The sequence below is a fragment of the Epinephelus fuscoguttatus genome, linkage group LG5, assembly GCF_011397635.1.
Source record: "Epinephelus fuscoguttatus linkage group LG5, E.fuscoguttatus.final_Chr_v1".
NCBI classification, from domain to species: domain Eukaryota; kingdom Metazoa; phylum Chordata; class Actinopteri; order Perciformes; family Serranidae; genus Epinephelus; species Epinephelus fuscoguttatus.
The window spans coordinates 21595938-21622975 of record NC_064756.1 but is presented as its reverse complement, the minus strand read 5'-3'; the positions used below and the strand labels follow the sequence as shown (position 1 = coordinate 21622975).

The 27038-nt window shown below is 42.3% G+C and overlaps 4 protein-coding genes and 1 pseudogene across 7 annotated transcripts in view; 1 reads left to right on the top strand and 4 right to left on the bottom strand.

Annotated features, from left to right (window-relative positions):
* si:ch211-286b4.4 (zonadhesin) overlaps positions 1-10188 on the bottom strand; it is a 58756-nt gene extending 48568 nt beyond the window's left edge. The window contains exons 1-12 of the mRNA XM_049575908.1: positions 10182-10188; positions 8441-8626; positions 8086-8157; positions 7821-7947; positions 7592-7725; positions 6973-7170; positions 5100-5249; positions 4298-4477; positions 3298-3414; positions 2524-2673; positions 1609-1761; positions 1098-1307 (exon numbers count right to left, since the gene is read on the bottom strand). Of these exons, the coding sequence (XP_049431865.1) occupies positions 1098-1307; positions 1609-1761; positions 2524-2673; positions 3298-3414; positions 4298-4477; positions 5100-5249; positions 6973-7170; positions 7592-7725; positions 7821-7947; positions 8086-8157; positions 8441-8626; positions 10182-10188 (1684 nt within the window). The remainder of the gene's footprint in view (positions 1-1097; positions 1308-1608; positions 1762-2523; positions 2674-3297; positions 3415-4297; positions 4478-5099; positions 5250-6972; positions 7171-7591; positions 7726-7820; positions 7948-8085; positions 8158-8440; positions 8627-10181) is intronic.
* Positions 10189-11191: 1003 nt separating this feature from the next.
* Positions 11192-12237, bottom strand: LOC125888525 (plasma membrane calcium-transporting ATPase 3-like; annotated as a pseudogene).
* A 234-nt stretch (positions 12238-12471) lies between these two features.
* LOC125888319 (uncharacterized) lies at positions 12472-15284 on the bottom strand. Its single transcript, XM_049575585.1, has 5 exons — positions 15202-15284; positions 14939-15073; positions 13900-14052; positions 12839-13040; positions 12472-12605 (listed from the first exon to the last, which is right to left on the bottom strand). Exons 1-5 carry the CDS (start codon positions 15276-15278, stop codon positions 12555-12557), a joined length of 618 nt encoding a protein of 205 aa, XP_049431542.1. The 5' UTR covers positions 15279-15284; the 3' UTR covers positions 12472-12554.
* A 259-nt stretch (positions 15285-15543) lies between these two features.
* On the bottom strand, positions 15544-17179 carry LOC125888524 (signal peptide, CUB and EGF-like domain-containing protein 3). Its single transcript, XM_049575907.1, has 5 exons — positions 17075-17179; positions 16825-16962; positions 16492-16674; positions 15842-16036; positions 15544-15696 (listed from the first exon to the last, which is right to left on the bottom strand). Exons 1-5 carry the CDS (start codon positions 17177-17179, stop codon positions 15544-15546), a joined length of 774 nt encoding a protein of 257 aa, XP_049431864.1.
* A 6597-nt stretch (positions 17180-23776) lies between these two features.
* Positions 23777-27003, top strand: LOC125889242 (uncharacterized). Of its 4 annotated transcripts, none has more exons than XM_049577063.1 (10): positions 23777-23904; positions 24042-24347; positions 24452-24505; positions 24633-24668; positions 24832-24948; positions 25049-25073; positions 25184-25224; positions 25311-25358; positions 25457-25569; positions 26742-27003. In XM_049577063.1, the coding sequence occupies exons 1-10, from the start codon at positions 23820-23822 to the stop codon at positions 26793-26795; spliced, it is 879 nt and encodes a 292-aa protein (XP_049433020.1). In that variant the 5' UTR covers positions 23777-23819; the 3' UTR covers positions 26796-27003. The 4 variants fall into 4 exon arrangements, with proteins under 4 accessions (XP_049433020.1, XP_049433019.1, XP_049433018.1 ...); XM_049577062.1 differs by having other exon boundaries at positions 26739-27003; XM_049577061.1 differs by having other exon boundaries at positions 24835-24948; positions 26670-26998.
* Positions 27004-27038: the final 35 nt, after the last annotated feature.

Below are 27038 nucleotides of genomic sequence, written 5' to 3'. Positions count from 1 at the left end.
TGTCCAAGAACGTCAACAACCAACTCACCCAGGGTACCTTGCACATCGTATGTGGACGTGGAAAGTCCATGACCCAAACGTCAATATGTGATGAAGTGCTGCTATTGTGAAAATGGTGCTATCGAAATTCACACCATTTTCTCATCAGCAGGAGTCAGATGGGAAGAACACACATGTGCCACTAATGTAAAGATGTAAAGCAAACTGCAGCCTCACTAGTTATGACAAAATGCCTCATCAAAAATAAGGGGCTCAAAAAAGAAAAGCAAAGGTACAGAAAGAAGCAGAAAACCGTAAGGGACAGAGACACAAATTTGTCATGATGCTGGGTTTTTGTTTATATTCCAGTATCGTGTGGACTTTGTTTTGAGGTTTCTGTTTGTGTTTTTCCTTCTTTTATGTTATTCATTCATCTGTTTCCTGTTTAATTTTGTAGATTCTCTCCTCACGTGTCATGTCTGGTTTTACTTCCAGTCATTGTGTGTTTTCCCGCCTGTTTTCTGTCACACCAATCTTCCACCAATCTTGTGAGTCCCTCCCTGTTCCCAGAGTCTTCCCTTCACACCTGTTCTGTATTAGTCTTGTTTGCTCCACCCTGGTGTTCCCCACCACACCCCTGTTGTCAGCCAATCCCCATTTCCCTCCTTAAGACTCTGTCCTCCGACTCCAGCTGTATCTCGTTCTTGTGATTAGTTTTCTGTGTGTGTGTGTGTATATATATATATATATATATATATACCCGTGTGTTTCCCTTTGTTCCTTGTCAGTTTGTCTGCATTCATCCCCATGTTCTTGCTGTTGTTTCCTGCTCTGTTTCATGCTTATTCAGTTTGGATTTTTTTTTAACCCCAGTTCATTGTATTATCCTGGTTGGTGTTCTGTTTTAGTTTTGGTTCTTCTTCCATTTGGACTTTCAGTTACCTGCCTGTTTTGGATGTTTTTTATCAGCTTTATTAGAGCTTGCTTTTATTAAACCTCAAACCTGCCTATTGCTCTGCATTTGGGTCCTTCCTGAACTGATTCATGACAAAATTACTGTCCAAAAAAGTGTGTTTGGAAAAAGAAAAGGAAAACAAATGAAGAATACTCTCTCCCACCTGCTGGCTCTGACAGTCCCACAGAAGGACAGTACCGTCCAGCAACACATGGCATGCAGCCTGTGAGGCTGGTAGTGCGCTGTCTCGGGTTGAAGGAGCCTATGGGGCAGGGATGTTGGTTGGGCAGGGCTGTACCTGCAGGGCAGTAGTGTCCTTTAGGGCAAGGCCTCAGAAAAGAGACATTGGTTGGTGTCGAATCACAGTAGTAACCTTGGAAGAAGAGAAATGCATAGCTTTAAATTAGCACTGCCAGTGTGTGAAAGAACTGAGGACTTGATATATTTATAGAATAGTTCTTTTGACCAGCTTACAAATAGCAGTATAATAAATGGAACAGATGCATGTGAACAAGCTGTCAACCTTGATAAATAAAACACTTGCTGGGGGGGGGGGGGTTAAGAGCTGTTTTCATTACATCCTGTTTAGCAACACAGAAATGGCACAAGGCTGAACAAGTGTTTAAAAAAGAAAAGGACTAAATATGCTATGCTAGAGTAAACGGGGCTCCTACCTGCCTCACAGACAGTGCAAGCTGCCTGTTTCTCTCTGTCCTGATAGGTTCCTGATGGACAGGGTTCTGGAGCTGCACTACCCTGTGGGCAAAAGTGACCTTGAGGACATGGCAGAGCTGTAGGCACAGTCTGACCAGGCGGGCACCAATAGCCTGTCAAGGTGACAAGAGACACCAGTACAGTGTGAAAGAATGGAAACTGGGTTGGAGCAGAACAAAGAATGTGTCAAATACACATGTCTTGATGAAACAGGCAACTACCAAAAATGTACTGGCAGGAACAGTGTGTAGGATTTAGGGGGAATTAGTGGCATCTAGTGGGGAGGATTACAGACTGCAACCTGCTGAAACTTCTCTAGGGGCGGTGAAGTACCTGCAGAGGTGTCTTCTTCTCCAAAACAAACAGACCACGTGGTTACAAACAAGTTACAAATCAGTGTTTGTCCTACTCTGTCTGGCACATCGCAGGTGGGCTGCTTGCCCAGTATCTGCTAATATGTGCTCACCTTATTTCTGACCCAGATGTTCAGGGGGTTTTTACTAGGAGCTGAGTTATCCACAGAGGTCTCTTCCTCTCCAAAACAAACAGACACTGTGACTTAAACTGGTAAAAGCACTGAATAAAGCAGCTTCAAATGAACTATAGTGGCTGACAGCTAAAGGGCCCATCTAGAGCCAGTGTTTGGTTTGTCTGTTCTGGACTACCGTAGAAACATAGTGCTGCAACACGGTGATCTCCGTGGACAAAGACCCACTTCCAATGTAGATATAAACGTGTCATTCCAAGGTAACGAAAACACAACAATTCTTATTTCAAGCGATTATACATTAAATAAAACATACTTATTATATTTAATTTCTGCCAATATATCTTCCTAAATCCTGCACACTGAACCTCTAACTTTATGGACTGACCTTGGCTGCAGGGTCCAGTCGGTGCCTTGAGACCTGCTTCTTTGCAGTAGAAACCTGCAGTACAAGGCTGACAGCCAGCTTCACTAGTCAGACCTGGCACTTTGGAGAAAGTACCCGCTGGACACAACTCTGGCTCTCCTGAGCCCTCAACTGTAGAGAGAAAGCAGTCATTCATTCAGCCATTCACTTATTACATTTACATGCCAATACCTATACTGGGCTGTAGGGCACAAAAGCTTTCTCCCAGGACACATCAAGCAGAAAGTGTGGAGACACCCTACACAGGTCAACAGTTTATCGGCAAGATAACAAAAATAGACACAAGATGACTCACACTTATATCCATGGCTAATTTAGTGTGTCCTGTCTACCTGAGTCATCGCCACAGCTACTTTAGAGTCTCTAGTCCACCTAATTTGCATGTCTTTGGGCTGTGGGAAGAGATTGGAGAAGCATAACAAAACCCCAATGTTAAAGGCTGGGACCTTTTTGCTATAAAAAAAACCCAATTTCAATCAATGCCAAAGACTTTTCTGATTATTATTCATCTATGATGCACCATGACACCAACAGCTCATATATGGTGCATGTTATGGATAAGTACGTTTTTTCTTCATAAATATAAATATCAAAATTAAGCATTATGCCAAACATCTGTGGACACCATGCACTGTCCATTTCACCAAGCACTTGACGTTCCTTTATTCATAGGCTTAAAAACTTTGTTGGCAAGTTAGTGATAAGACTGTTCTAATGCAGTAAAGCAGGGCTTACCACAGTATGTCCCAGGTGGACAGATGCTGCCTGTTGCTCCATCTGTTGGTCTGGCCTCAGTGGCTCCTCCTGTACAGTAATACCCAGGGAGGCAGGGGCCCATTGGCAGAGCTAAACCTGTGGAGCAACATAAGTACACTTGTTATGTGTATTTTATATACCTTAAAATTTGACGTCTAAGTTGCCTTTTACCCATCTTTTCTCAAAATAACTTAATAAAATCAGTTGGTCTTTGTTTTCTTTGCATCAAGCACTTTGATTGGTTGTTAAACACTACAGGAAAAAGTAATGTCACTGCTAAAATAAGGCAACAAATAACTCTTTCTGTCCCCCTTGAAAACAATGTGTGAACCCAATGTGTGAGCAATATCTGTACTAACAAAAAGGAAATCCAAACCCATAGTTCCACCTCAAAAAACACTTCGATCTCTATCATCACATCACAGAAATACATGTATATTTTAATCTGTTTGTAATAGTTGGTGTAAAATTTGGAAAAATGTGTTCAAAATATATTGTAAAATATACCAATATTTTTGTTGATGGGTAAGACAATGTAATGTAATTCATCACAGAAAATGTGCCTTTCTGTCTTTCAATTACATGTTGCACATATTGCAGGACATTTTTCAACATACGTAAGTTAGTGTATGTTTCATCATAATAGATCTGTAAATGTCAAATAGCACTTTTTGCAGGCTGCCTTTTGATTAACGGGGGACGGAGCTTTTGCAATCAGGACCCTGATGTCCTGGAACGACCTGCTCGAGGAAATGAGGCTGTTAAAGTCAGTGTTTTCTTTGAGGTACTTTTATTGGAAAGCATGCCCTGATTTTATCTGAGCTGTCTGTGTATATTACTACCATCTTTTTGATTTTTAATTTGTTGTTTGTTATCAGATTGTTATTTTATCATTCACTTTGGTATTTAATCAAACTTTTCTCTTGATGGATGACATTTAATGACATTTTAGTTTATCTTACTGTGTGTTTTATGATACCTGAGATATTGCAGAAGGCTCCAGGTGGACATGGCACCGGCTCTGAGCTACCTAAGGGACAGTAAAAGCCCACCTGGCAGCGCCCCCCTGTGGACGTAGCTGGACAAAGACAGTTGGCATTTGTGTAATTGTCCAGGTCAAAAGGCTGGGAGTTCCATGCTGCTGACACACAGAACCAACCTGAAAGGAACAGACGCAGCAAGAGACAGAGTGGGAGACAATGAAGATGATGTACTGATGTTGTGACTGCTATCTGTCCCTGTGACACACAAACTCTGCTGCTGCTGACACAAAATAGAATCAGTGAGACACACTCACATGATGACTTTCTCAGCACAAGGTGAAAAGAGACAAGAGCAGCGAAGAGCAAGGTGAAAGAGATGAGTCATTAATGTGAAAAAAAGCAGGCTTAATAAACCAGGGAGCCACTGTTCTAATATCTGCCTGAGACTTGTGTGCATTAGCTGGCTGGCATATGGAGCCAGGCTGTTTGTATATAAATAAATAATATACAGGGAATTATCTAAAAGCTGCTGCTACTGCCAGAACGCAAGAGTGAAACTGTAAAGAGGGGAGAAGTAAAATAATGACTGATGTGGCTGCTGTCGAGTTGTGATGTTTCGTGCTTTATGTGCACTCTTCCTTCCCTGCCCTCAAGTCTTTCAGACTGCTTTAGACTGGCTCGCCGACCCCTAGAGACAAAAAGGCTGGCACAGAGGACAAAGTCCTGACACTGAGAAGCCACGCTGTGTGGCTGTGATTGTGTCTTGGGAAGAAAAAAAACAAAGACGCCATTACTGACCAGCCTTGCACTTTCCAGACACTTTTGTCAGCCTCTCCTTCTCACAGTAGTGTCCTGGAGGACAAGGCAGGCAGCTGTCCAGACTCTGAGTCATGGGCTCGGGGTTGTAGTATCCACGAGGACAGGGGAACTGGGTGGCATGCCTTGTACCTATGCACATAATGCAACATTATTAGAAATTGCTACATGCAATGTCGGTGTTTAAAGTACACTGCATTTTTACTTGTATTGTAAAAGCTAAGGGGAGCCATTGATCAAAGCAGAAACAGCCTTTAATTATAACAAGAAGCTTCTAAAACAGTGTTACTACTGACAATAAATTAATGAAGAAATGCAACCTACTCCTGCAAAGACATTTGTGTAGGCAGTCGTATATAACTCATGTAACAGACCAGTTCTAGTACAATAGCAATTGTGCACTTAAGCCTATTATTTACATAATGCCTGTTGATGCCACTGTGATTATTTTCCATATGGGCTTAATCACAATGTTTGTTTACAATGACTTACAGGAAGAAAATTCCCTGTATCATGTACATACAATGTAACCACACCAAGCAACGCTGCCACAATTAGTTAGTTTTTAACCACCTAAAAAAAGGTCCACCTAAAAAAATTGAATGGAACTGAAACTCTAATCGGGCGGCACGGTGGTGTGGTGGTTAGCACTCTCGCCTCACAGCAAGAGGGTTGCCGGTTCGATCCCGGGCGTGGGAGCCCTTCTGTGCGGAGTTTGCACGTTCTCCCCGTGTCGGCGTGGGTTCTCTCCGGGCACTCCGGCTTCCTCCCACAGTCCAAAGACATGCAGGTTAATTGGTAACTCTAAATTGTCCGTAGGTGTGAATGTGAGCGTGAATGGTTGTTTGTCTCTATGTGTCAGCCCTGCAATAGTCTGGTGACCTGTCCAGGGTGTACCCTGCCTCTCGCCCGATGTCAGCTGCGATAGGGGGCGACCCTCAAGAGGATGAAGCGGTTAGAAGATGAATGAATGAATGAATGAATGAAGCTCTAATCTCAAAGCCACCGGACCCCATTGAAACAAAATAGTAATTTTACTGCACAGAACATGAGAGTTGCTGATCTACTGCTGCCTTAATCAGTTTGTATGCAAGGTGGAGCAGTGAAAATATTCCAAATATAGCATGCACTTTACCTGACCTACTTTAAGATGTGTCTTTTTAGGTGGCTAAAACATGTTTTGCTGCAGTGCCTGTACATAGCAGTGCATTGCTTGGCTTCTGTGCCGATAGATTTGGTTTCTACAAGTTTGCCAATATTACATATGTCCGCAACTGAAATCAATCCCCAGTTTTCAACCAGGAAGTGATTACATTTTTTTGTTCGTGCGACATCATGCTGATTACATCTATACTAATGTTTTGTGTACCATTATATGCCATGAATGCCCTACTTCTGTAAGTGTAAATCTGGGCGGGGGGCAGGAGGCACGTCTGCCCAAATATTTAGAAAGTGTGCATTGTTTCCCCACCTCTCCACCCGCAATAAAAACATAAAAGTAGCAGAGGATTTTTATGTTGACAATATTAAAGACATTCACAGCAAAATTAATACATAAAAGACAGCCAGAAAAGAGACTGTCTGGCTGAGAACCTCCCCGCTGTTAAACAAAACCTAAGCCCTTGTGTGCACCACTATCTCGACACACATGTACACGCACGCACCTTTCTGAGCTCTAACTACAATAAGGACCACAATGAAAATAAGTCATGTGCCTTTTCTTTTGTCATCCTTGATGTTCTTTTAATCATGCATGTACTCTAGTCTTGCAGCCACGTATCTGTCTTTTTAAAATGAATTGTCAAATAAACAAAACAAAAATAAATATGATTGATAGTGTTTTGGGTGAGTCTACCATCAGGGCAGTAGAAGCCAGGGGGGCAGGGGAACTTGGTGAAGTTGCCAGTCCTCTCTGGACAGTAGTAGCCAGCAGGGCAGCGGAAACACACTGACTGGCCCGTGAGGTTGGTGTAGGCCCCAGCTGGGCAGGGCACTGGGCTCGCACTACCCTCAGGGCAGTAATGAGCTGGTGGGCAAAGACCTCCTCCTGAGCCTGCAGAGGAAAAACCAATTAGATGTGCTGAATTACTGAGATTATGATTGCTGAGCCCTTAATGTGATGAATCATGTGATAAACCCTTATTAATTCAGTAATCATTCGTTCAACAAAACACCCTCGCACATTCAGATTTCCTGCATTTATCAACATTTGTCTCTCTTCTCTCTGATGCTTATTCATAAGATTTGTCTCTGCACATTATATATTAGCTCTGTTCTCCACTATTTTATGTCATGCATGAACTACACACATAATTAAATATTAATTAACGAACAGAGGGATCATTGTATTGATGTTTGAAGCTGGTTCAGCTAGGTTAATCCTGCAGACAAGATGGAATGGTGTAGAAATTATTCAACAAGCACAAACAAAATTCTCATGAATAAAATAAAAACTCATAATTTTGCTGCTCTACCTGTAGCTGTAGTGTCTTCCCCTGGACAGTAATATCCTGCCTGACACAGTCCAGATGGACGAGCGAGGCCTGCAGTGCTGCAGAACTGACCCGCTTGACATGGCCTACAGCCAGTGATGTCTGTCAGATAAAGACTGCAAGCACACACGTGTAAACACATGCACACACAAACACAGTTAAATGGCAAAACAAAACTGCACAAGTGTGTGTGACATCTGGGTCCACTAACCTGTTAGAGTAGGTTCCTGGTGGACAGGGCAGCGGGAGACTGGTGCCCTCAGGACAGTAGTTCCCTTTTGGACATGCTCCTCCCACTCCAGTGCTAAAGTTACCATCTGGGTTCTGAAAGTTCACACCTTGGGAAGTTGCACATTTAAGACAGATTTAGTGTCCAATTCAGTTTTGCCACACACACTGGTACAGCAGCAGGGCTTTAGGTTAGGTTGCAATGATAAATGGTAATATTGCCATTGTCCATCATGCATGTAGTGTACCTGCTATGCAGTAATAACCAGCTTGACAGGGTCCAGTAGGCTCAAACAGACCCCAGTCCTCACAGTAAAGCCCTGTTAACACAGCATGAAGAATTAAAAACACCACTGCAGTAATAATAAAGCATGGAAATCCTCAAGGTGTCCCATCACTTCATAAAACAATATCCCTCCTCTAGATAATTTAACGTGCTAAAATATTCTATTATTGCCTTTTATCTGAATCAATTAGTTCCAACACATCTAGCAAATGAAGGTGTTGGTACATTAAAAGCCAATTCAGCTCACTTAACATTAAATGAAAGACTAACCAGTGTCTTGCAGAGCAGTGAAGACAACCATGTGACAATACTCTCACCTGCTGGACAAATGAGGCACTGCTCCACTTGGCTGAGGCCAAAGTGAGGACTGTATGTGCCAGGAGGGCAGGGCAGGATACCCTCAACACCGCCACCGAGACAGTAGTGTCCTGCTGGACAGAGCTGGACACCTTCTCCTGACAGACAGTAGGTCCCTGACAGGCAGTCATCGCACACCTCTGCTCCTTTATCCAAAGGAGGAACAATAACACATGTATTTCAAAACGTGATACAGTGGAACCTGCACAGGTTACTATAAACAACCACTTCTTCTGATACAAATGCTGTTTAAATAATTTACTTATAGTAATCAATTAGTTCACTTACAGTGTTCATTTTGAGTCTTTTTCTACATGTCAATATATGTGGGAAAAAAAAAAAAACAACAACATTTTATCCCATTTTATCCCAACATTTTACTCCCATGACACTTTGCCCGGAAAAAGTCATTTTCTCCAAATAAAAAACATAGTGTCCTCGAAGCTTATGACAAACTGCCAAAAATGAGCCAATGAGATGTGAAGCTTGCTGTTCAGGCTCGCTTGTAACCAGTCAAATAACAAGAAATGGCTGCTAATGGAGACAGAAAACAAGTGTGCACATGAAAAGCACCTGTGTTTGAAGCTGTCAACCACGTAACCCCCAGGTAATGCCCCCCATTGCTTTATATTTATGTAGTCAATATAACTTTGTTTACATATTGTTTTTTTTATATGTATTTCTGTTTACAAAAACATAGCTGGCCTATACCTTGAAACAGGCTCCAGCTCAATTATGACTGGTGTGTAATAACTTGAATATTTAGAGATTTGTAGTTTAGTCAGATAAACACCCCAGTCAAATAAAGGATTTTGCAAAAAAAAAAAAAGTAAGTTTGGTAAAGTTTGGTAAGATGTTTAATGTCCGATGTCCAATTTTGAGAAGACCTTGAACGCCTCAGATCCTTTTTGTTACCAGGTGCATTGGGTGGCCTGGTGTGAATTTGTTATAAGCCAATCAGTGCCATCACAGATGAACCTACTGGGTTCTGAGAGGAGGTGGGACTAGATGGAGCGCAAACATAGGGTGAAGGAGCTGGTGGAAGTACAAAGATGTAAGCGCTAGTTCTAAGTTCAGTACAATCTGCTATATGACTGTTAAGATTTTTTTTTACCAGCATGTAACCTGTTAAAGAGAAGGAAAGAGTGTGTTGTTTTCAGTGAGTAATTCTTTTAAACTAGCACAAACACCCTAGCCAAGTGTGGACTGTTGCTAATTGGCTATCTCCCTGGCTAGCTTGGAGGAGAGAGACTAGGGGTGCATACCTAAATCCAATCTGACGTTCTACTACAGCAGTGTTGTTCGAAGAAACAAAGCATTCTGTTTCTACACAACTAGTACCCAGAGAGTGTGGTGCTCTGGATAACCAATCAGTACATTCCTATTTGTGCAAGTGTGCTTCAAGGAGGCTGCGTGATCAAATCCTGCCAAAGAACTTCCCCAATGCCGAAGGACTGCTCCAATGTTCTAATGTCAAGGATTCTTTGAATTCTACCGAGGACCAACTCCTTCCTTGAGAGAATTTTCAGGGACACATGTGTATCCTCAGCAGGCCTGAAGTGCCCACAATTCTTTGTGCCTGATTTACCATAATTGAAGGCAGGGCCTCTTCAGTGATGCACACACCTGGGCACTCACTAGCCGGTTCCAATGTGCGTTCACCAAATGCTAGGAAGGAGTCTTTCCTAGCCTCTGTAGTACCCGACATGGAAGGACCTGTCGTACCAAGGACGCAGCCTTGATTTTGAGACGCACCAACTGACTGCGTGCAGGAAATCCTTTGTCACCATGTGCCTGCGTGAGTGTGGATCATGTGAACTGTTCTGATACGGACATTCATGATAAAAGGCCAGAAGGTTCATTATTTTTATGAATTTTTGGGTAGTGTGTGTCAGATGCTGCCACACATGCTGCTGCAGTAGAGGTACTCAGGACGAGGCATCTCCAACGCACAGATCACGTCTGGACAGGGAGGTTTGCAAAGACGGCTACCAACAGCTTTCTTAATTAAAGGAACAGCAAGTACAGACAGTGTTTTCCTTGATTATAAAATCCTGGGTATTTTGGGTTTATTTTCTGGTGTGACTCACATGGTTTGTAATAAACACTTTGATTGTTATTTCATGTAATCCTTTTGGTTTAATACTTATTCATATGTTGAAATATGTGTGGTAAAGTGGCAAATGAGTTGGTTGTAGTTGATTATATATAAATATAAATGCATGGAAGGTTTGAGCTCACAATAACAGTATTGCTAATAAGCTAACTAGGCCTCTCTGCATGTTAGTCAGAGTCATATGCCCTAATTTTACATTTATCCTCTTGCCAATTCACCTCCCATGCAAAGAGATTAACAGATGTAAAGTGATAGTGTATGCAAGATGACTCTGTGACATAATTGGACTTGAGTGGGTGGGCTACATATGGGCATTTGTCTTGGATCACACTGTGGTGCATGTCACTGATGTAAGTCTGCACCACAGTCATGCAGTTGGTGGTGAGGGTGCCAGTCTTGTCAGAGCAGATGGCCGTGGCATTGCCAATGGTCTCGCACACATCCAGGTGGTGTACAAGGTTGTTGGTTTCTTGACAGAGTAAGCCAGAGAGATGGCGACAGCAAGAGGTAAACCTTCTGGGACAGATACCACCAGCACACTGACTCTGAGTACTGGATGTAGACTGGAGCACACTTTGGCAACCACGTGCGACCTTCAACAACAAATGCAACACCTCTCTGTCATTGAAACGTTGGTCATCTTCTCTCTGTCCTTACATAACCCCCTTCTGCACTGGTCAGGGGCAACACCCCCGTTCTGCTTCTTGGCTTTGTTCTGATTGTTCCCCACAGCTCCATCAGGTTGTTTTCCTTTCTACTCCTCCCCATCTTCCACCACCTCTCCAGCACACAGCAGGGTAAAGATGATGCCCATCTGTGAGTTGACATCCACAGCTGCCACCAGCATCCTGTCTGAGCACTCCACCACATGGGTACCTGACAGCAGCATAGGGTCCTTAACCACAGACTTGCGTACGTGGTCAGATTTTCCTGTAAGACAGCTCTCATCTATCTTGAGATTGTTGCCTTGAACCAAAATACCATCAGCTGACAGCAGGTCCCTGTATTTGACCAGGGCCATGTCCCCCACCACCATGTCAGCTCCAGGGATCTGGATGACATTCCCATTACACACAACAGTGAACTTCTATTATTGTTCGATCCAACTCCGTAGACCCTGGAACTGCTTCTTTCTGGACCAGTCGTTAAACGCCCTCACCAGGACGACACACACAACAGACAGCACGATAGCGGCACCCTCGATCCAACCAGCACCGTCCTTGCCCTCATCCTCTGCAGACCCCACCACATTCCCACATGACTCAATTTCCTTTACAAGAGGTTGGCAGAAAGAGAGGCCGAGGGAGATTTTTGTTTCCAAGAGTGTGACATCCTGGTGGGCCTCCCACACAAGCTCCAGGAGAGTCTTAGGCTTCTTTAGGGGTGATGAAGATTTGGCTGAACATTTAGCGCCAACACTCCAGGTCTGCCAGATCCCCACTGAGACCATCAGTGGTGTTGGACAGTAGTCTCTGGTAGAGCCCTTCTGTGTCAGCGTAGCTGATGGAGCTTCTGAGGGCATTGTTCCCCCAGAAGCTCCATCAGCTTCCTGAGCTTTGTCACAGTGATCTTAAAGTCTCCCCCTGCATGGCTGTTATCTGCCCTTCCTCCTCCGCCTCTCTGCACCCTAGTCAGAGTCATGTGCTCTAATCTGTCAGGTGCAGTGGATACATCTTAACTTTACATTTTAGTAGACCCTCACCAGTTCGCCTCCCATGCAAAGAGAATAACAGATGTTAAGTGGTAGCATATGCATGATAATTCTGACATAAAAAAAACCTATTGTAATTAATTTGATCTGTACACACATGATCACTACAAGAGGGTATCACTGTACTTGATATGTCGTGCAGTTCTATTTTCTATACCTGTAGTGTTCGAGTACGTCCCATCAGGGCAGAGGACAGGAGAAGCTGAGCCCATGGGACAGTACTGTCCAACTGGACAAATGTCTCCAGTCACACCATCTGAGGGCACTGAAGACGCAGCTCCTCCTGAACAGTAATAGCCTATAAATCAAAATATATATATATATAAAAACTATGAACATAAAGTAAGAAAGAAGGACAAGCAGCTTCACCTACCCATAAAATGGTCAGAGGACAAATATAAAAAACACTTCATCTCAAATGCCTACATGTTATTAAGCACTGACTTCTGTACTTTTTTTTCATGTGACGTATGTTTTGAAACATCAAATTGCTTCTCACACCCTGTTGTACTGGATAATTAATTTCCATACCTGCATCACAGATTCCTGAGGGCTGGCTGAGTCCAGTACTGTTGCAGTAGAGTCCTGGAGGGCAGGGCCAGCATGATGAAAGGTTTTGGGCTCCCACAGTGCTGCTCCAGGTCCCCACAGGGCACGGGTGCTGCTGGGGGTACATAGTCCCATGTGGACAGACATACCCTGCAGGACATACACCGCCAGAGGCCACAGCCACCTGTGGGAATATCGGCGTAATCATCAGAATATGATAAAGTTTGATCATTTTTCTCTTCCAGTTATAGTTAGAACTTTAAAAGTTAAAAGCTGTGGGCAGTTTGATTTGGTAGCTGTCACTCATTTCCCACGCACTATCAGCAGCTTATCCAAAAAACACTGCTGAAAAACATTATTTATTTGCCTAATGCAAACCTGAACTTCACATGCCTCTAGATTCATATGCATATCAAATGACAGAAAACACTTTAGCAGTCAAAGTGTGTGGGAAATTAATAGCTGCCATCAAATCAGCTGCACAGCTTTATTTCAGAGAGGGAAGAGAAATATTCATTTTAAAGACCAGCTTATTTCCAGCTTTTCTATTCAAGCTCTCACTTGAGCTAAACCATTTTATAAGCAAAAATAATCAACAAGCACATAGCAGACAAGATGTCAAACACTTCTCTCATTGTATATCACTCAGAGATCAACATGGTAAATATGAAAGGCAGGTCTGGTTTCTTGTTACATTTATTTGAAACATCTATGGAGTGAACAGAAAATTAGTTTGGTAAGACAAAATAGAAAACATAGTAGTCAATTAAATTCCTTTTAACACTTAATTTTATTAATTCTCTCACTCTCTATGCACAACTTAGGCAGAGGCACTCTACATCTAGTAAAGGAGACTGCAGTAAGAGTAGTTATGTTCTGTAATACTGTGTGTACCAAGTGTTTAAAACTACTTCTTAAAATGCCTTTCTGTAATTACATTTCTCTTCCAATTCCATACTACTACTTCTTACTAAGACAGCAGTTCTTCCTCAGATAAGCTGCTGGAAGCCAAGTTATCAAAGTCATTAATCATCACGTCTTACTGGAGAGGCAGTGGAGGCTCCAGAGGTGCAGTAGTGTCCCGGGTCACAGAGACCCTGAGGCTTAGAGAGACCGGCTCGGCTGCAGTACCAACCAGCCTCGCATGGACGACAGTGCTGCACAGCGTCGCCACCAGGCTGGTCAGAGTAAGAGCCCTGAATAATTAGACAGTATAATTTTACAATATCAGTCATATCAGTTGAAATGAAAGGTGCATGAAGCTTAAAGGAATACCTCACTCACAAAATGATCATTTGCATATGAATTATGTGTAACCTAAGATATATATGCCCTCTAGATCCCAGCAAGATTTGTTTGTTTTTTTTTATGCCTACGTACATATAGTCCATATGGAATTTCTTTAAACTTGACGCGAAAATCCACTTGCACTAAAGAATAAACTGATTAGAATTTTGGGGTCAAAGGTCAAGGTCAGTGTCGCCTCACAAAATGTGTTTTTGGCCATAACTCAAAAATTCATATGCTAATTATGACAAAACTTCACACAAATGCTTAATAGAATACAATAATGAAGTGATGACATTTATATACAAAAGGTCAAAGGTCAGCTTCACTGTGACATCATAATGTTCCGCATAAAACACTTTCCTGGCCATTACTCAGGGTCATATCTCAGGAACAGAAGGGGAAATAGTCGCCCAACTTGCAACTGTGCTGATTGTATAGATCTTCTGTGCTGAGGTGTGTGAAGCATCCATGTCATTTATATGACTGGATAAATGAGACCAGGATTATACTGCACAAGTTGTGTGAGAGTTTATTAACAGATGTGTGGATACAGTTTTGCTTCCTTAAACATGATCCCCAATCAATCAGTGAATCAATATGCATGACTAATTGATATGCAAATGATCATTTTGTGGGTGAAGCATTCCTTTAAGTGCAGCAGACCGAGATACAGCAAACATGACTGACTAAGAAGACAGAGATGAGAAGAAAGCTGGGTAAGGAGCAAAATAGACGCACCCACATTCACACACAAACACCACACTTAACACATGCTAACACACAGATACTGACTGGAGGACAGGGTCGAGCAACAGAGGACCCCGGAGGACAGTAGTGTCCTGTGGGACACAGCGCTGGCTGGGACAAGCGTGTCCGGTTACACAGTCTGCCTCCCTGACACTCCACACATGACTGTGCACCTCGATGCTGTGGAGGATTTACAGACAAGGGAATAACCTTGATTTCTTTTTTTTTTTTTTTTATCTCATTATCTAACTTTAACAGGACACTTTCAGTGTAACAGCACTCAGAGTTCTGTATGCATTACTTCCTACCGGCTGGAAAGTGCCAAGAGGACATGGCTGTGGCCTGGCTGCCCCCTCCAGGGTGTAATAACCCTCCTCTGCTTCATTCTGAACAGGCGAAGCTGAGCCGCCGGTACAGTAGAAACCAGGAAAGCAAGGACCTGAAGGTGAGGTGTTGTTGGAACCTGAACAATACAAACTGACAAGAAGAGAAACATATTGATCACATCATCAGACCCAAATGGATTCGGCAGATTTTCTTTTACAAATCTGCAGTGATGTTGTCAGAACTCCACGGGTGCAACTGCTGTGTGGGGCTGCATATCACATAATCATGTCATGAGATAGTAAAGCAAGTGAATATGGGTGGCGTTACCCTGGTGGACAGCTGACACACTCCTCATGTCTGCTGAGGCCAGAGCTGTTGCTGAAGGTGCCAGGGGGGCAAGGGAGGGGAGAGGACGAAGCTGGAGGACAGTAACTTCCTACTGGACACAAACCTCCTGTCGGCCCATCTGCAGGAGCCTGGACATTGTCATAGTACATACATGTAATGAGAAAAAAACTGTAGTTAAGTCATTTATAGAAATAGTCAAGTATAAAGACAAGAATAAAGCATTAAAGACTGGCAACTACTATTTCATAAATGATTTAAACAGCATTTTCGTACTGCAGACTTGGCTCCCTCTCGACAGTAGAAGCGCTCCTTGCAGCTTCCAGAGGGCTCTGAGAGTCCCACACCGGTGCAGTACCGGCCTCCGCCACAAGGGGAGCACTGAGACCCATCACTGAGAGCTGATCGTGAGCTGTAGGTTCCTTCAGGACAAGGCTCAGGAGTAGAAGTGCCGTCCGGACAGTAAAAGCCCTAAAATAGAGTGACAGACAGAGAGACATAGCACGTTGGCACTTCAAGGTGGAGTCAGCCACTCTGGAGAAAGATTGTTGATATCTGAACTCAACAAAAAAACAAATACACCCCTCCCATCAGATCAGTGCTCCTTCAGAAGTTCTGTTTCACCATCCCTCTCATCCCACTGCCTTTCTCTTTATACATCCACGGCCTTTCCCCTGTCCTGTGCACGAGCACAGAGAAATAGTGTTGTGTAACTCTGTCCAAGCCACTTTTGTTTGCTGTTTACAGAGCCAGAGCCGTGTATGAAGATCAGATTTTTTTCAGCGCACGCACAGAATAGACAGCGAGGGGACCTTGAGGATATATTTGCTCAATTTGACAAAAAGTATATTGGATTAGAGTTGCAGAGTGCACATTTAGAGGCAGGTTACACTGTCTCACACATGCAAAATGCTGGATATTCCTACCTGAGGGCAGACTAAAGGCATGTCAGTTCCCAGTCTGTCGCAGAAATGCCTGGATGGACATGAAACACATGCCTCTCCACTGTGACCAAGTGTGTTGTTCCTGTATTGGCCAGCCTGACAGGGGTAGGTGTACGGGTAGCCAGTCCCTGCGGGGCAATAGTGCCCATGAGGACACACACCTGTCTGAAATATCACAGCATACATAATAACTGTGTCATTTATGGTGGAAGTGCAATCCTAACTCCATGATAAAATTGATTAGGGAGAGAAAATTGTAATAGGACACTCTATTGAATCTTGAGTACTGTATATCTAATTCATTCGGTGTCTTACAGGCCTGGTAATAGGCTGCAGATGAGGCTCCTGGGAGTAACAGTACTTCCCCTGCGGACACTGGACACACTCACTGGCATCACGCAGACCAGGAATTTCACTGTACGTACCATTGGGGCACGGTACAGGGTTGGGATCCTATGAGGAGAATAACATTTGTAGGTAGTGTAATGCTCCAGACATTTGAAAATCAGACATATTAATTAAAAAACAATAAATCCCCTGCTGTAGACATCGCTCTTTCACTCACAATGCCTCCTCCAGGGCAGTAGAAGCCTCGAGGACAGAGGGTGGCTGAGCGCTGGGGGTCTCGAGCCAAACCCTGGGAGCAGAGAAAGCCTGGGGGGCACACCATGATGCTTAACATGGCTTCCTCGCTAGTGGTCTCATTACTGCAGTAGTGGCCCTGCAGGCATGGAGAACACTCCACAGAGCCCTCATCCTACACACAAGAGAACGTGAAGAAAGATTCAGAGTTGAAGTTAAAGATATCAACACATATGGGGGAGGGACAGAGCAAAATACGGACTGAAAACACAAGGGAGAGTACGATCGAACTCGCAAGATGCTGGAATAGCACACTGATATTTCTTCAATATTGAGAGCAGAAGATGAACTATAATAAAATTTGACTTTAACTGCTCCTCTTGCTGACATTTACAGATGTACAGACGTGGTGAGTAATCTAAGATGATCACTGTGGGCGGAAAATGCTAATCTAAAAATAGGACAATCAGAACAGTTCATGGAGGGACGAGACTAATAGACCAGCTCTGGTTTCCACTGGTTCAGTCACTTGGCCAGTCACAGTGGACTCTGTTATAGATAGGGCCTTACAGAGTAGCTGCCTGCTCCGCACACTCTGGGGTTGACAGTGGCTGAGTGGGGACAAAAATAGCCAGCAGGGCAAGCGGAGCAGTCCTCCAGCCTCCGACCTCCTTTCAGATGGCGAAATGTGGAGCTGGAGAAAGACAGGACAGAGTGGATATACTAAATCATACTTATTACATCAGCTTAATCCTTCATTTTAACCCATATAGCATCCGTCCAAAGCACATAGGCTGCTTACGGTGGGCAGGGTGAAGGTTTGGAGGTGCCTTTTTGACAGAATGAGCCTTTAGGGCAAATCAGGCAGTCTTCTCTGTATCTGTTACCTATTTGGATGCTGAAGGTGCCTGCAGGGCAAGGGAACTGGGTGCCATATGCAGTCCCTGGTGATGCAACATCGAAATAGTTATATCCACATGAATGACTCACAATTACAGCTCTAGAGGAGAAATCACATCTTATTTTATGAAATCGATTTCATACAGAAAGCTGTATTTTTAAAAGCAAAACATAATTCATTTAAAGATACTTTTGTGTGTTAGATCTTTAAACTACAGCAGTAAACACATTTATTAATTTAATTTAGATTATACCTATATTATGTCACGCTCAGCTGTACCTTCAGGACAGTAGTGTCCAGAGCTGCATCGACCTGACGGAGCTCCAGATCCAGCCAAACAGTACCAGCCCTGTGGGCATGGCCGGCACTCACTTTCAGCCTCCAATCCACTGTGACCACTCCATGTCCCCACAGGACATTTATACTGGGTGGGGAACATAGTGCCGGGGGGGCAATAATGCCCCGCAAAGCAGGAGAGAGGAGGTCTCTGGATACCACCAGTGCCTGATAAAGGATAAATAATAGAAGCATTAATGTGGGAAAACTTGCAAAGAATTTATCATCATGGATGAGGCAGTTGTTAATTTAATTTTTCTAGTAGTTAAGTAAGCTCAGAAGTTTGTATATTCTATTCTTAATGCACACTTTAAGTCTAGCACAATTTGGCATAGGTGACTACATTCATTTCTTCTGAAACTATAAAATATTAAATAGTACTTTTAAAGGCCAAGTGAACATGCATATGTGTGAAAGACAAATGGCACCTCGAAGACAGGCGTATCGAGCTGGGCACCGCTGACACTGTGAGCGGTCAGTGAGGTCAGTGCGATTGCTCAGTGTCCCCGGTGGGCAGGCACTGGTCGGAGCGTTGGGTTTTGAGGAACCAGGCGGACACACAAACCTTATCGGATTCAGGCAAAGGCAACAAAGTGGCAAGTTTTTACTCCTTCAAATCAGACATGCAGTACTAAAGAACACAAGTTTATTGTATCACTGGAACATGCTTCACAGGAAACCTTATCTTGAATCTGTAGAGGTTACTCACCCTTGCATGCAGTCCACATCTGGGGCTCTCAGAGCCACCTGTGTGCAGGCCTTCCCTGCATAGCACTCCCTGCAATCGGCCAACTCATCCTGACCCTCTAAGGGGTTAAAGGAGCCTGGTGGACAGGGCACAGGGTCGCTTGTCCCCTCAGGACAGTAAAAACCAGCCGGACATTTGAGACAGTCCTTCACACCTGGAGGGAATAGTTACAAGATTAATTTAGGTTTACAACAAGCTGCTGGTCGACTTTATTAGGATATCTTTTAATATATTTGCAATCAACCCCTTATTTTATAGGCCCTGTTAATGTAGCACATTGTTGGATTTCCCTTAACAGTCATCCCTTATTTTTTTACTGGACTCACAGCTTCAGCTTGCCACCAACAGTTGTGTTTTTTCATTGCTAAATTAAACACTCTCTCTCTTTGCCCTCTTGGCATCCATCTGTTGCAATTTCTCGTCCACATATCCTGGTTCATCATGGGAGTGAAACAACACCTATATCTTTATATAATTACAGAGTTTTGCTATGATAGGCTGCTATAGCACCACACTGGTGTAAGCTGAGCTGCTGAGGGACTGCAGGGCTTTTCTCAGATAATAATTTCACTAAAGCACCCAAGACAGAGCCTCGTACTCAGTATGCAGGGGGGAGAAATCAATAACTGTGAGACTGAAATATTACTGAATAAGTGGTGAGTATAAAACAGTCATTATGAGGCTTATAAATTCACTTATTGCTCCTTGATGGGGGGTGAAGGTGCCTCGGGGGCATATGACTTCTTCCAAGCTGCCAGCAGGACAGTATCTCCCACGAGCACAGGGCAAACCAGGACCAGATGAGCCTGTCACACACGCATGCACACACATATGCATCACATACTTTGTTCTGCCTTCAAGTATAGCTATAGTTACCTACTGTGACACCTATTTTTCAGTATTTTGTTGCTCCATTGATGTCAGTGTATTAGTGCTAAGACTTACCTGCAGGACAGAAGCGTCCTTCTCTGCATCTCTTGCAGGCTGCCCTACTTGTCTGACCCAGTTGTTCCCCCGCTGTGCCAGCAGGGCAAGGTGACCCATGAGGGGTGGCGGTGCCCTCTTCACAGTAATAGCCTTGCGGACACAGGAACTGGGAGGTGGGTCTTCGTGAGCTGCCTTCCAGACAGTAAAACCCTAGAGAAATGTATTTATAGACAAGTTCATAAGAATGATTTTTGTTTTTCTTACAGGATATGTATGTATGTATGTATGGTAAAGTCATGCAAAACAACTAGTTGAGTAAAATTGGCCTGGAAACTGTTACTGAGTAAATAAGTGTATAAGTATACCTTCTGTTACACACATACGCACATGGCAGACATTTTAATGTGTCAAAGCAGGAAATGCACAGGTGGATTTTATAACATCAGTGATGGCTCTGTTCCATTTAGGTGAGCCAGTTCTGCTGATATTGTTCTTGCTCACTCACTCGCTGACATGGTGCACTGGAACACTTATTGAAATCAGGTCATTGTCAATGTTATTATTTACACCCTTGTTTGTCCTGCCTCGACAAGCCAAAGTTAACGCTGTGAAAAGAATCCATTTAGAAGGTTTGGCACTATCAGTCTTTACCTGCAGGACAGATTGTGCAGTCTCTCAGCCTCTGCAAACCTTCTTTAAGACCAAAAGTCCCTGCAGGACATGGTAGAGCTACACCTCCCACACAGTAATAACCTGGAGCCAAGAAAAACGTGTACAAATACATTTTAGGCTTCCTCTAGGAGGAATGGAAACTGTAACATAAATGTCAGTACGCAGTGATAAACACTGACCTGTTGGACAGACCACACATGCTGACTCGTCCCTCGTGTCTTTGTAAGTTCCTGGTCGACAGGTGATTGGACTGGACCTGTGGACTGGCTGGCTCCAGCGGGGGGCCGCAGCTCCCCCACACAGCAAAGACGTATCATTGCAGCTACGGCAGTGAGTCTGCCCAGGTGTGGAAGACCAACTGGGAGGACAGGGGAGCGGCTGTGACATCCCACTATCTGGACAGTAACTTCCTGTAACAGGCAGAAGACACATTTCTAAGGCTGTGGAACCTTTTAAATCACAAATTAAGATTAGATCAATATTAGTGCACTACCTGCTGGACACTGCACACACTGAATAGTACACACGGTGGAGTAGGAGCCCGGGGGACAGTCATTACACACAGTGTGATTTACGTTGGGCTCCTTGCCAGGTCCACACTTTAAGCACATATAAGAGATGAATAAAGGAGCAAGGAGAAAAAGCATACGACTTAGATTAATTCCAATTTTTAGAGCACACTTTACAAACCATTTACTACCGGTTCTTCTCTCTCAGATACAACAGGACGAAGGATTTGAATTGAAATAGTATGCTGTAATAGTTACTTTAACAGGAAATCCAGAGGTGCAGATAGAATCTACAGGGCAGGTGAGACACTGTAGGGCACCCTCGGGAGAATATTGTCCTGGGGGGCATAAAGACAGGGTCCCATTGGGTGGATCACATGAGAAACCTGCAGGACACAGCCTGCAGTCCGCTCTGTCCTCTGAGCTGATCAGACCTGGAAAACAAGGCTACAACATACAGAACAAAGACAATATGTGAAGTATTTCGGATTTAGAAACACATGATGAGAAAAAAGTCAATATACACAGCAAACATTTTGACTTGTCAATCACAGATTCAACTATTTATCAATTTCATTTCAGTAACTGCTGGTACTTACAAAGTTTAGCAAGCGTGCATTTCGGTATGCAGTTCCTTATATGTGGGATTTTCTGCAAGCTGAGCTGCAGTCTTTGGTTCCTCTCGGCTGTTTCAAAGCACTGTTGCAGCATTTTTGTACACAATCTTCTATATGTCAGTGTCATAGTGTGTCTTAGTTGGTCTTTGTAAGCATGTGTAGTGCCCTTTCTTGTGTTTTTATGGTTCACTTCTAGTATACATTAACACACTTTTTGGCTTTTCTTTGTAGTAATTTTATTTTGTGATTATATTGCATGTTTTAGAGCTGCACATTTTTATTCTGTGTTTTGTTTTCTGTGTTATCTGTCTGTAACTTAAGTTGCTGATTTTTCTAGTTGAACAAATAAATATATAAAATACTTCCTTAGCTTTCCCTGCTATGACAAGTCAAAATGATTGCTGTGAAAAAAGGTCTTTAATTTATATCTACTGCTAGAAAAACTATCAAGTGCAAGATGCAATTTTTTTGGCTTTCAAAGGAGGGCAGAAAAAAAAAACTTTGACATATGATGATGGGTTTTAATCCACAGCTGTCTCTTACCTTGCAGGCACTGATGCTGCTTTTCCCTGTGTAGAGGTTGAATGTTCCTGCTGGACATCTATGAGGTGCAGATACACTGCCAGGACAACTAGAAAACAGAAATATGTCCATTTATTATATATATGTGTTACAGTTAAATCTCTCAGTAGTAGTGACATATTTCATATATTGAATCTCCTTAAGAGGAGCAAAAATGTCTCCTTATGTTAAGGTCTTATTGGTGTATTTCGTTGTGTACATAGTACGAGTATACAGGTTCAGAGGTGGTTGATGACTTACAAATGACCAGATGGACACTCCAGACAAAGCTGGTGGGAGAAGTATTTTCCCTCTGGACACTGATCAAAGTCAGTCTCTTCGCTGAGGGGGAGGTCTGCACTCCCTTCAGATGATTCTTATACACATAAATTAATACCAGGAAGGATGTAGAAGTCTGTTATTAGTTAATATGTTTGTCAACCTTCCTTGTTAAAATAGCATTTTTTAAATATAGTGTAAAAAAACAAAATAATTATTGCTCTTACCTGAGGGGAGTCCACATTGTGCCAGCAGCAGAAAAATCCATGAAGCCGAAAAACAGAACAGGTGCATCATTTTCCACAAGCACATTATCACTGAATCTCTAATCAAATCCACTGTTTCATTTTTTGTGTATTATCATTCAAGCCTGTTTAGCCTGAGTCTACAGGACTGATTGTTTAAAGGCATGAAAGTGAGAGGCCCTCAGTCACTGAAAGTGAAACAAGAGCACGAAATGTGAGTCCCATGTGATTGCTCTAGCTGATAATGGTGTGCGATGGTGTTCTGTAACTGTACCTTCCACTTTCATAATGCATGAGCATGTGCAAAGGCTAACCTAGATATTGTCTCTGTTAGTGGATCACTTCAATTATTTATGTCACCTGTGTAATTAATTTAGGGGTTATAAAGAGAGGAAAATATGGGGCTGATATGAAAAAGCAGATGGATTTCTGGAATCAATTAAATGGATTCACACGCCAATGTTGAAAAGCCGTATCACAAAAGATCCCCTTTGTCTTCAGAGTGTGAGGATTTGAAAATAAATTATTTAATGTTGGTGGAGTATGAATGTCAGGCACTGCAGCTGCAATGGTGCATCTGCAGATAAGCTACAGTCTGTGCAAACCACATTATCATGTGTGTTTTCTTCTTTTTTAAGACAGCTGCTAAAATGCATTCTTTGCACTTTTAATGCAAAAGTGAAATTTTGTTTATTTACATATGTTAGAGCGGGATTTTTGTTTTATCATGTTGAAGATTAGTTTTTTTTTCCTTTGCAGGAAGTCAGGTGCAATAAATGGAAAATTATGAATTATTTTTACACAGCTCTGGATCCTGTTGTTTACCACTTCCTGTACCCTTACCCGAGGGTTGAAGCATATGTGTTGGTATTTCGGTATTGTTCTGCAGGTGCAAGCATCACCAAACTGTGTGAGCACAAGCTATTTGATTGCATGTTTTGTTCTGAGGCAGCAGGAATCAGAACAACCATGATGATCTCAGTGTACTTCACTCTGCTCTTTGTTTGGGTGACACCGGGTATGTATATCTACTTTAGCAATTAAGTGTGTTAACTATATGTGCATGTATTCACTTTTCATCTAAAAAAATGTGCTCGGTATTTGATTCAATAGTTTTTTTCTGTAAAGTCAATAATATGTCCTCTCTTTTTGCAGATTTTGTGAGCTCCTTTTATCTGAAGACGCCTTTTGATGTCTTGGCTGTCGCATTAGGGGACTCTCTCACATTAAACTGCACCTACAATTGCTCCATCGGATTTGTTCGCGGCTGTTGGAGTAAAGCATCAGACAACTCTGGCTGTCACGGGACACTTAGCAAAAGCAACTTTTGCACAGTGTCCCTTCATTTATCAAATGTGTCCACTGAAGATCTCAAGAAGAACTACACTTGCTACACACAAGATACAGATGACCCTCACGTTCCACAAAAAACAGAGCTGGTTGTTTTACTGCAGCTTCAGGGTATATAGGCTATACATATATCTTCAGTCAGTCTTTAATAAAGGGATGATTATAAATATTACAAAGCGGAAATAAATTCATTTTGATGGTTTGTTTTGTTTCAGCTCACACAAGTGCTCCAAACTGGACAGTTACCCCAAAGACTGGGACTAAAAATGGTGAGGACTTTAAAATGTTGAATTAATTATATTCAAATGTCTGATATAAAATATTCTATGATTGTAACTATACATTATTTATTCACACATTGCTTGTATTTATAAATATTACATCTACATTTCTCAGCGTCTCTCCCTGTTAAGCCGAACGATTCAAGTGGAGGTAAGACGGCTCTTTGAAGCAATGCATTAAGTTTACTGATGTAGATAATGTATGATTGCACTTTATATAATTATGTACATCTATATTTGAAACTGAAAGGCAAAAGTTGCCCTTTCAGTTCAATACAATCCGTGTTAACACTGTTGCTTGTCCATGCTGACAGAAGAATTTACAGGAATAAAGGTTTTAGCAACAGTTACCGTCGCTGTGGCCATGGTGCTTGCAGCATTGGCCGTTTACCTGTGTCTGAACTGGAACAGACTGAGCTGGAACGATAAAGGTGATTACTAAATATTACATTTTGAACATACATTTCTGAATATGAAAATACACACATTTTGATCTCTATATTATTGTGTTAATAATGTCATACATTTCAGGGGAGCCTGTTGTGTCCAGGTCTGGGTGAGTACAATTTAAGATTTATTATCTATTTGTGTAAATCTGTGTTCAGTTACCTTTTAAAATATATGATTGTGCAACTTCGTTTATTTCTTTATCCTTTACAATTTCAGCTCACCACTATCTCCTCACGCTGTCCTCTTGCCAGTGAAGGGTAAACACTTTATAATATAAAAAATAAAATTCACTTTAACCTCTGAAAACTGCAGCCCTGCCATTCATACCCGTCATATTCCCCAGGGTCAGTGACACAAAGTGAAAGAGTGACTTTGAGGATCCCTACACCAGGTAAGTTGATCTCTGGATCAGCAGTGTCATCACAGTTGTTTTCTAAGTGACTTTCTATAATACAAAGACTAACGTAGTGAATAATTTCTTTCACCCAGACAACGAGAGTGACACTGAGGTCCCATATGCCGACATAATGATCACGGTCCGAGGTGTCAGTACACCAGAGCTCACTCAGGTCGGCTACTTGACTCCTGGAGATCAAAATGAGGTGAGAGAGGACACTTCAGGGTCAATATGTTTGTCTCTATTTATCTTACTGAGTGTTTATTCTTCTCTGTTCTATAAGCAATCTTAAATGATGTACATAAATCTATGTAAAGTAAGTAAATGATGTTGTGGTGATCACTTATAGTTTACTGTAATTGGTGCACAAGGAAACACAGTGCATACCCAGAATATATCAGCTTATATAAATGACCAGCTACTTTGCTAGGCTTCATAGACAGCTCAAGTAAGGAGCTACTGTGCATACTGAGTGTTAGTTATTATGAGGTTGCCAAGCAAGAAACTTTTAAATGTGGTGTGCTCACTTTTTATTGCAATTGCAATTTTAACACTATCTAAGTGTATGTTAGTTGTTTAAATATGGAGCTGTATAAATAACCATACAGGTTGCCCATTTATGAGGCATTTATATCAGTATGCATAGAATTAAAGGAATATTTTACGCACAAAAATTCCAATTTGTATACCAGTTAGTCACGCTGTGTTAACCTGGAATTCATGAAGAAGACACTGATTTCTCGCATGCCTTCACGGAAAAAGCAAACATACTTGCTCGGGACCACATTTAACAGCAAAACTATATCTAAATATATGTCTACAAACTCTCACACAACTAGTGCAGTATAATCCAAGTGTCATTTATGCAGTCGTATGCTCGAAGCCTATGCATTTTCCGCTTTGATAAAAAACAACAATATTGGATTCTGGCTTTGAAGAGAGCATAAATAAGTTTCACTTTTAGTTCAATTTTAAATATTAAGGTTTTGGCAAAAATGCAAGTGTAGTTAAGATTTATTGCAAATGTGTTGAAATAGCTTAATGCGCATAATAAAATGGCAACTGAATGGATATATTGTTTGAATTTTACATTATCATCACTGATTTCACTGTTGGTCTGTTGATTACAAGTTTAAAAAGTACACCTAATGACAAATTGTGTTGTAGTAGAACAAGTGGTTGCACAGAGTAGAATAAATGTGATGCTGTCACCACATAAGGGGTATATTTTAGTATAAAACTAACTAGGTGAAGGTCCCCAAGAGTCTTAGCCAGTCCATGAGTTTTTCTCTGCTTCTCCTCCAGTGGTGGGGAGATGATTCAAGGTCTCACCTGCAGGCCTCCCGCTCAGCTGACAGACTGCATGTCCCCCAGCAGGTCAGCCGCAAGATGAGCACCAACTCTGAGTATGCAGTCATCACATATGCCTGACTGAGGACAGCTGCTGCTGGGAGAGGAGAGGAGAGGAGAGGAGGGGAAGAAGATGTATATATATGTACACACATCTGGTATTTGATGTTCATGCTAATACAAGTCATATTTTTTAAGTAATGCTATTTTATGTGTACTTCTTGTGTTGTTTTGTGACTTACTCTGTGTTTATAATGGACTTGCAATAAAAATCCAATAAAGCCAGTCTGTCTTGTGAGTTTTGTTACACTTGAGCCTTGTCAG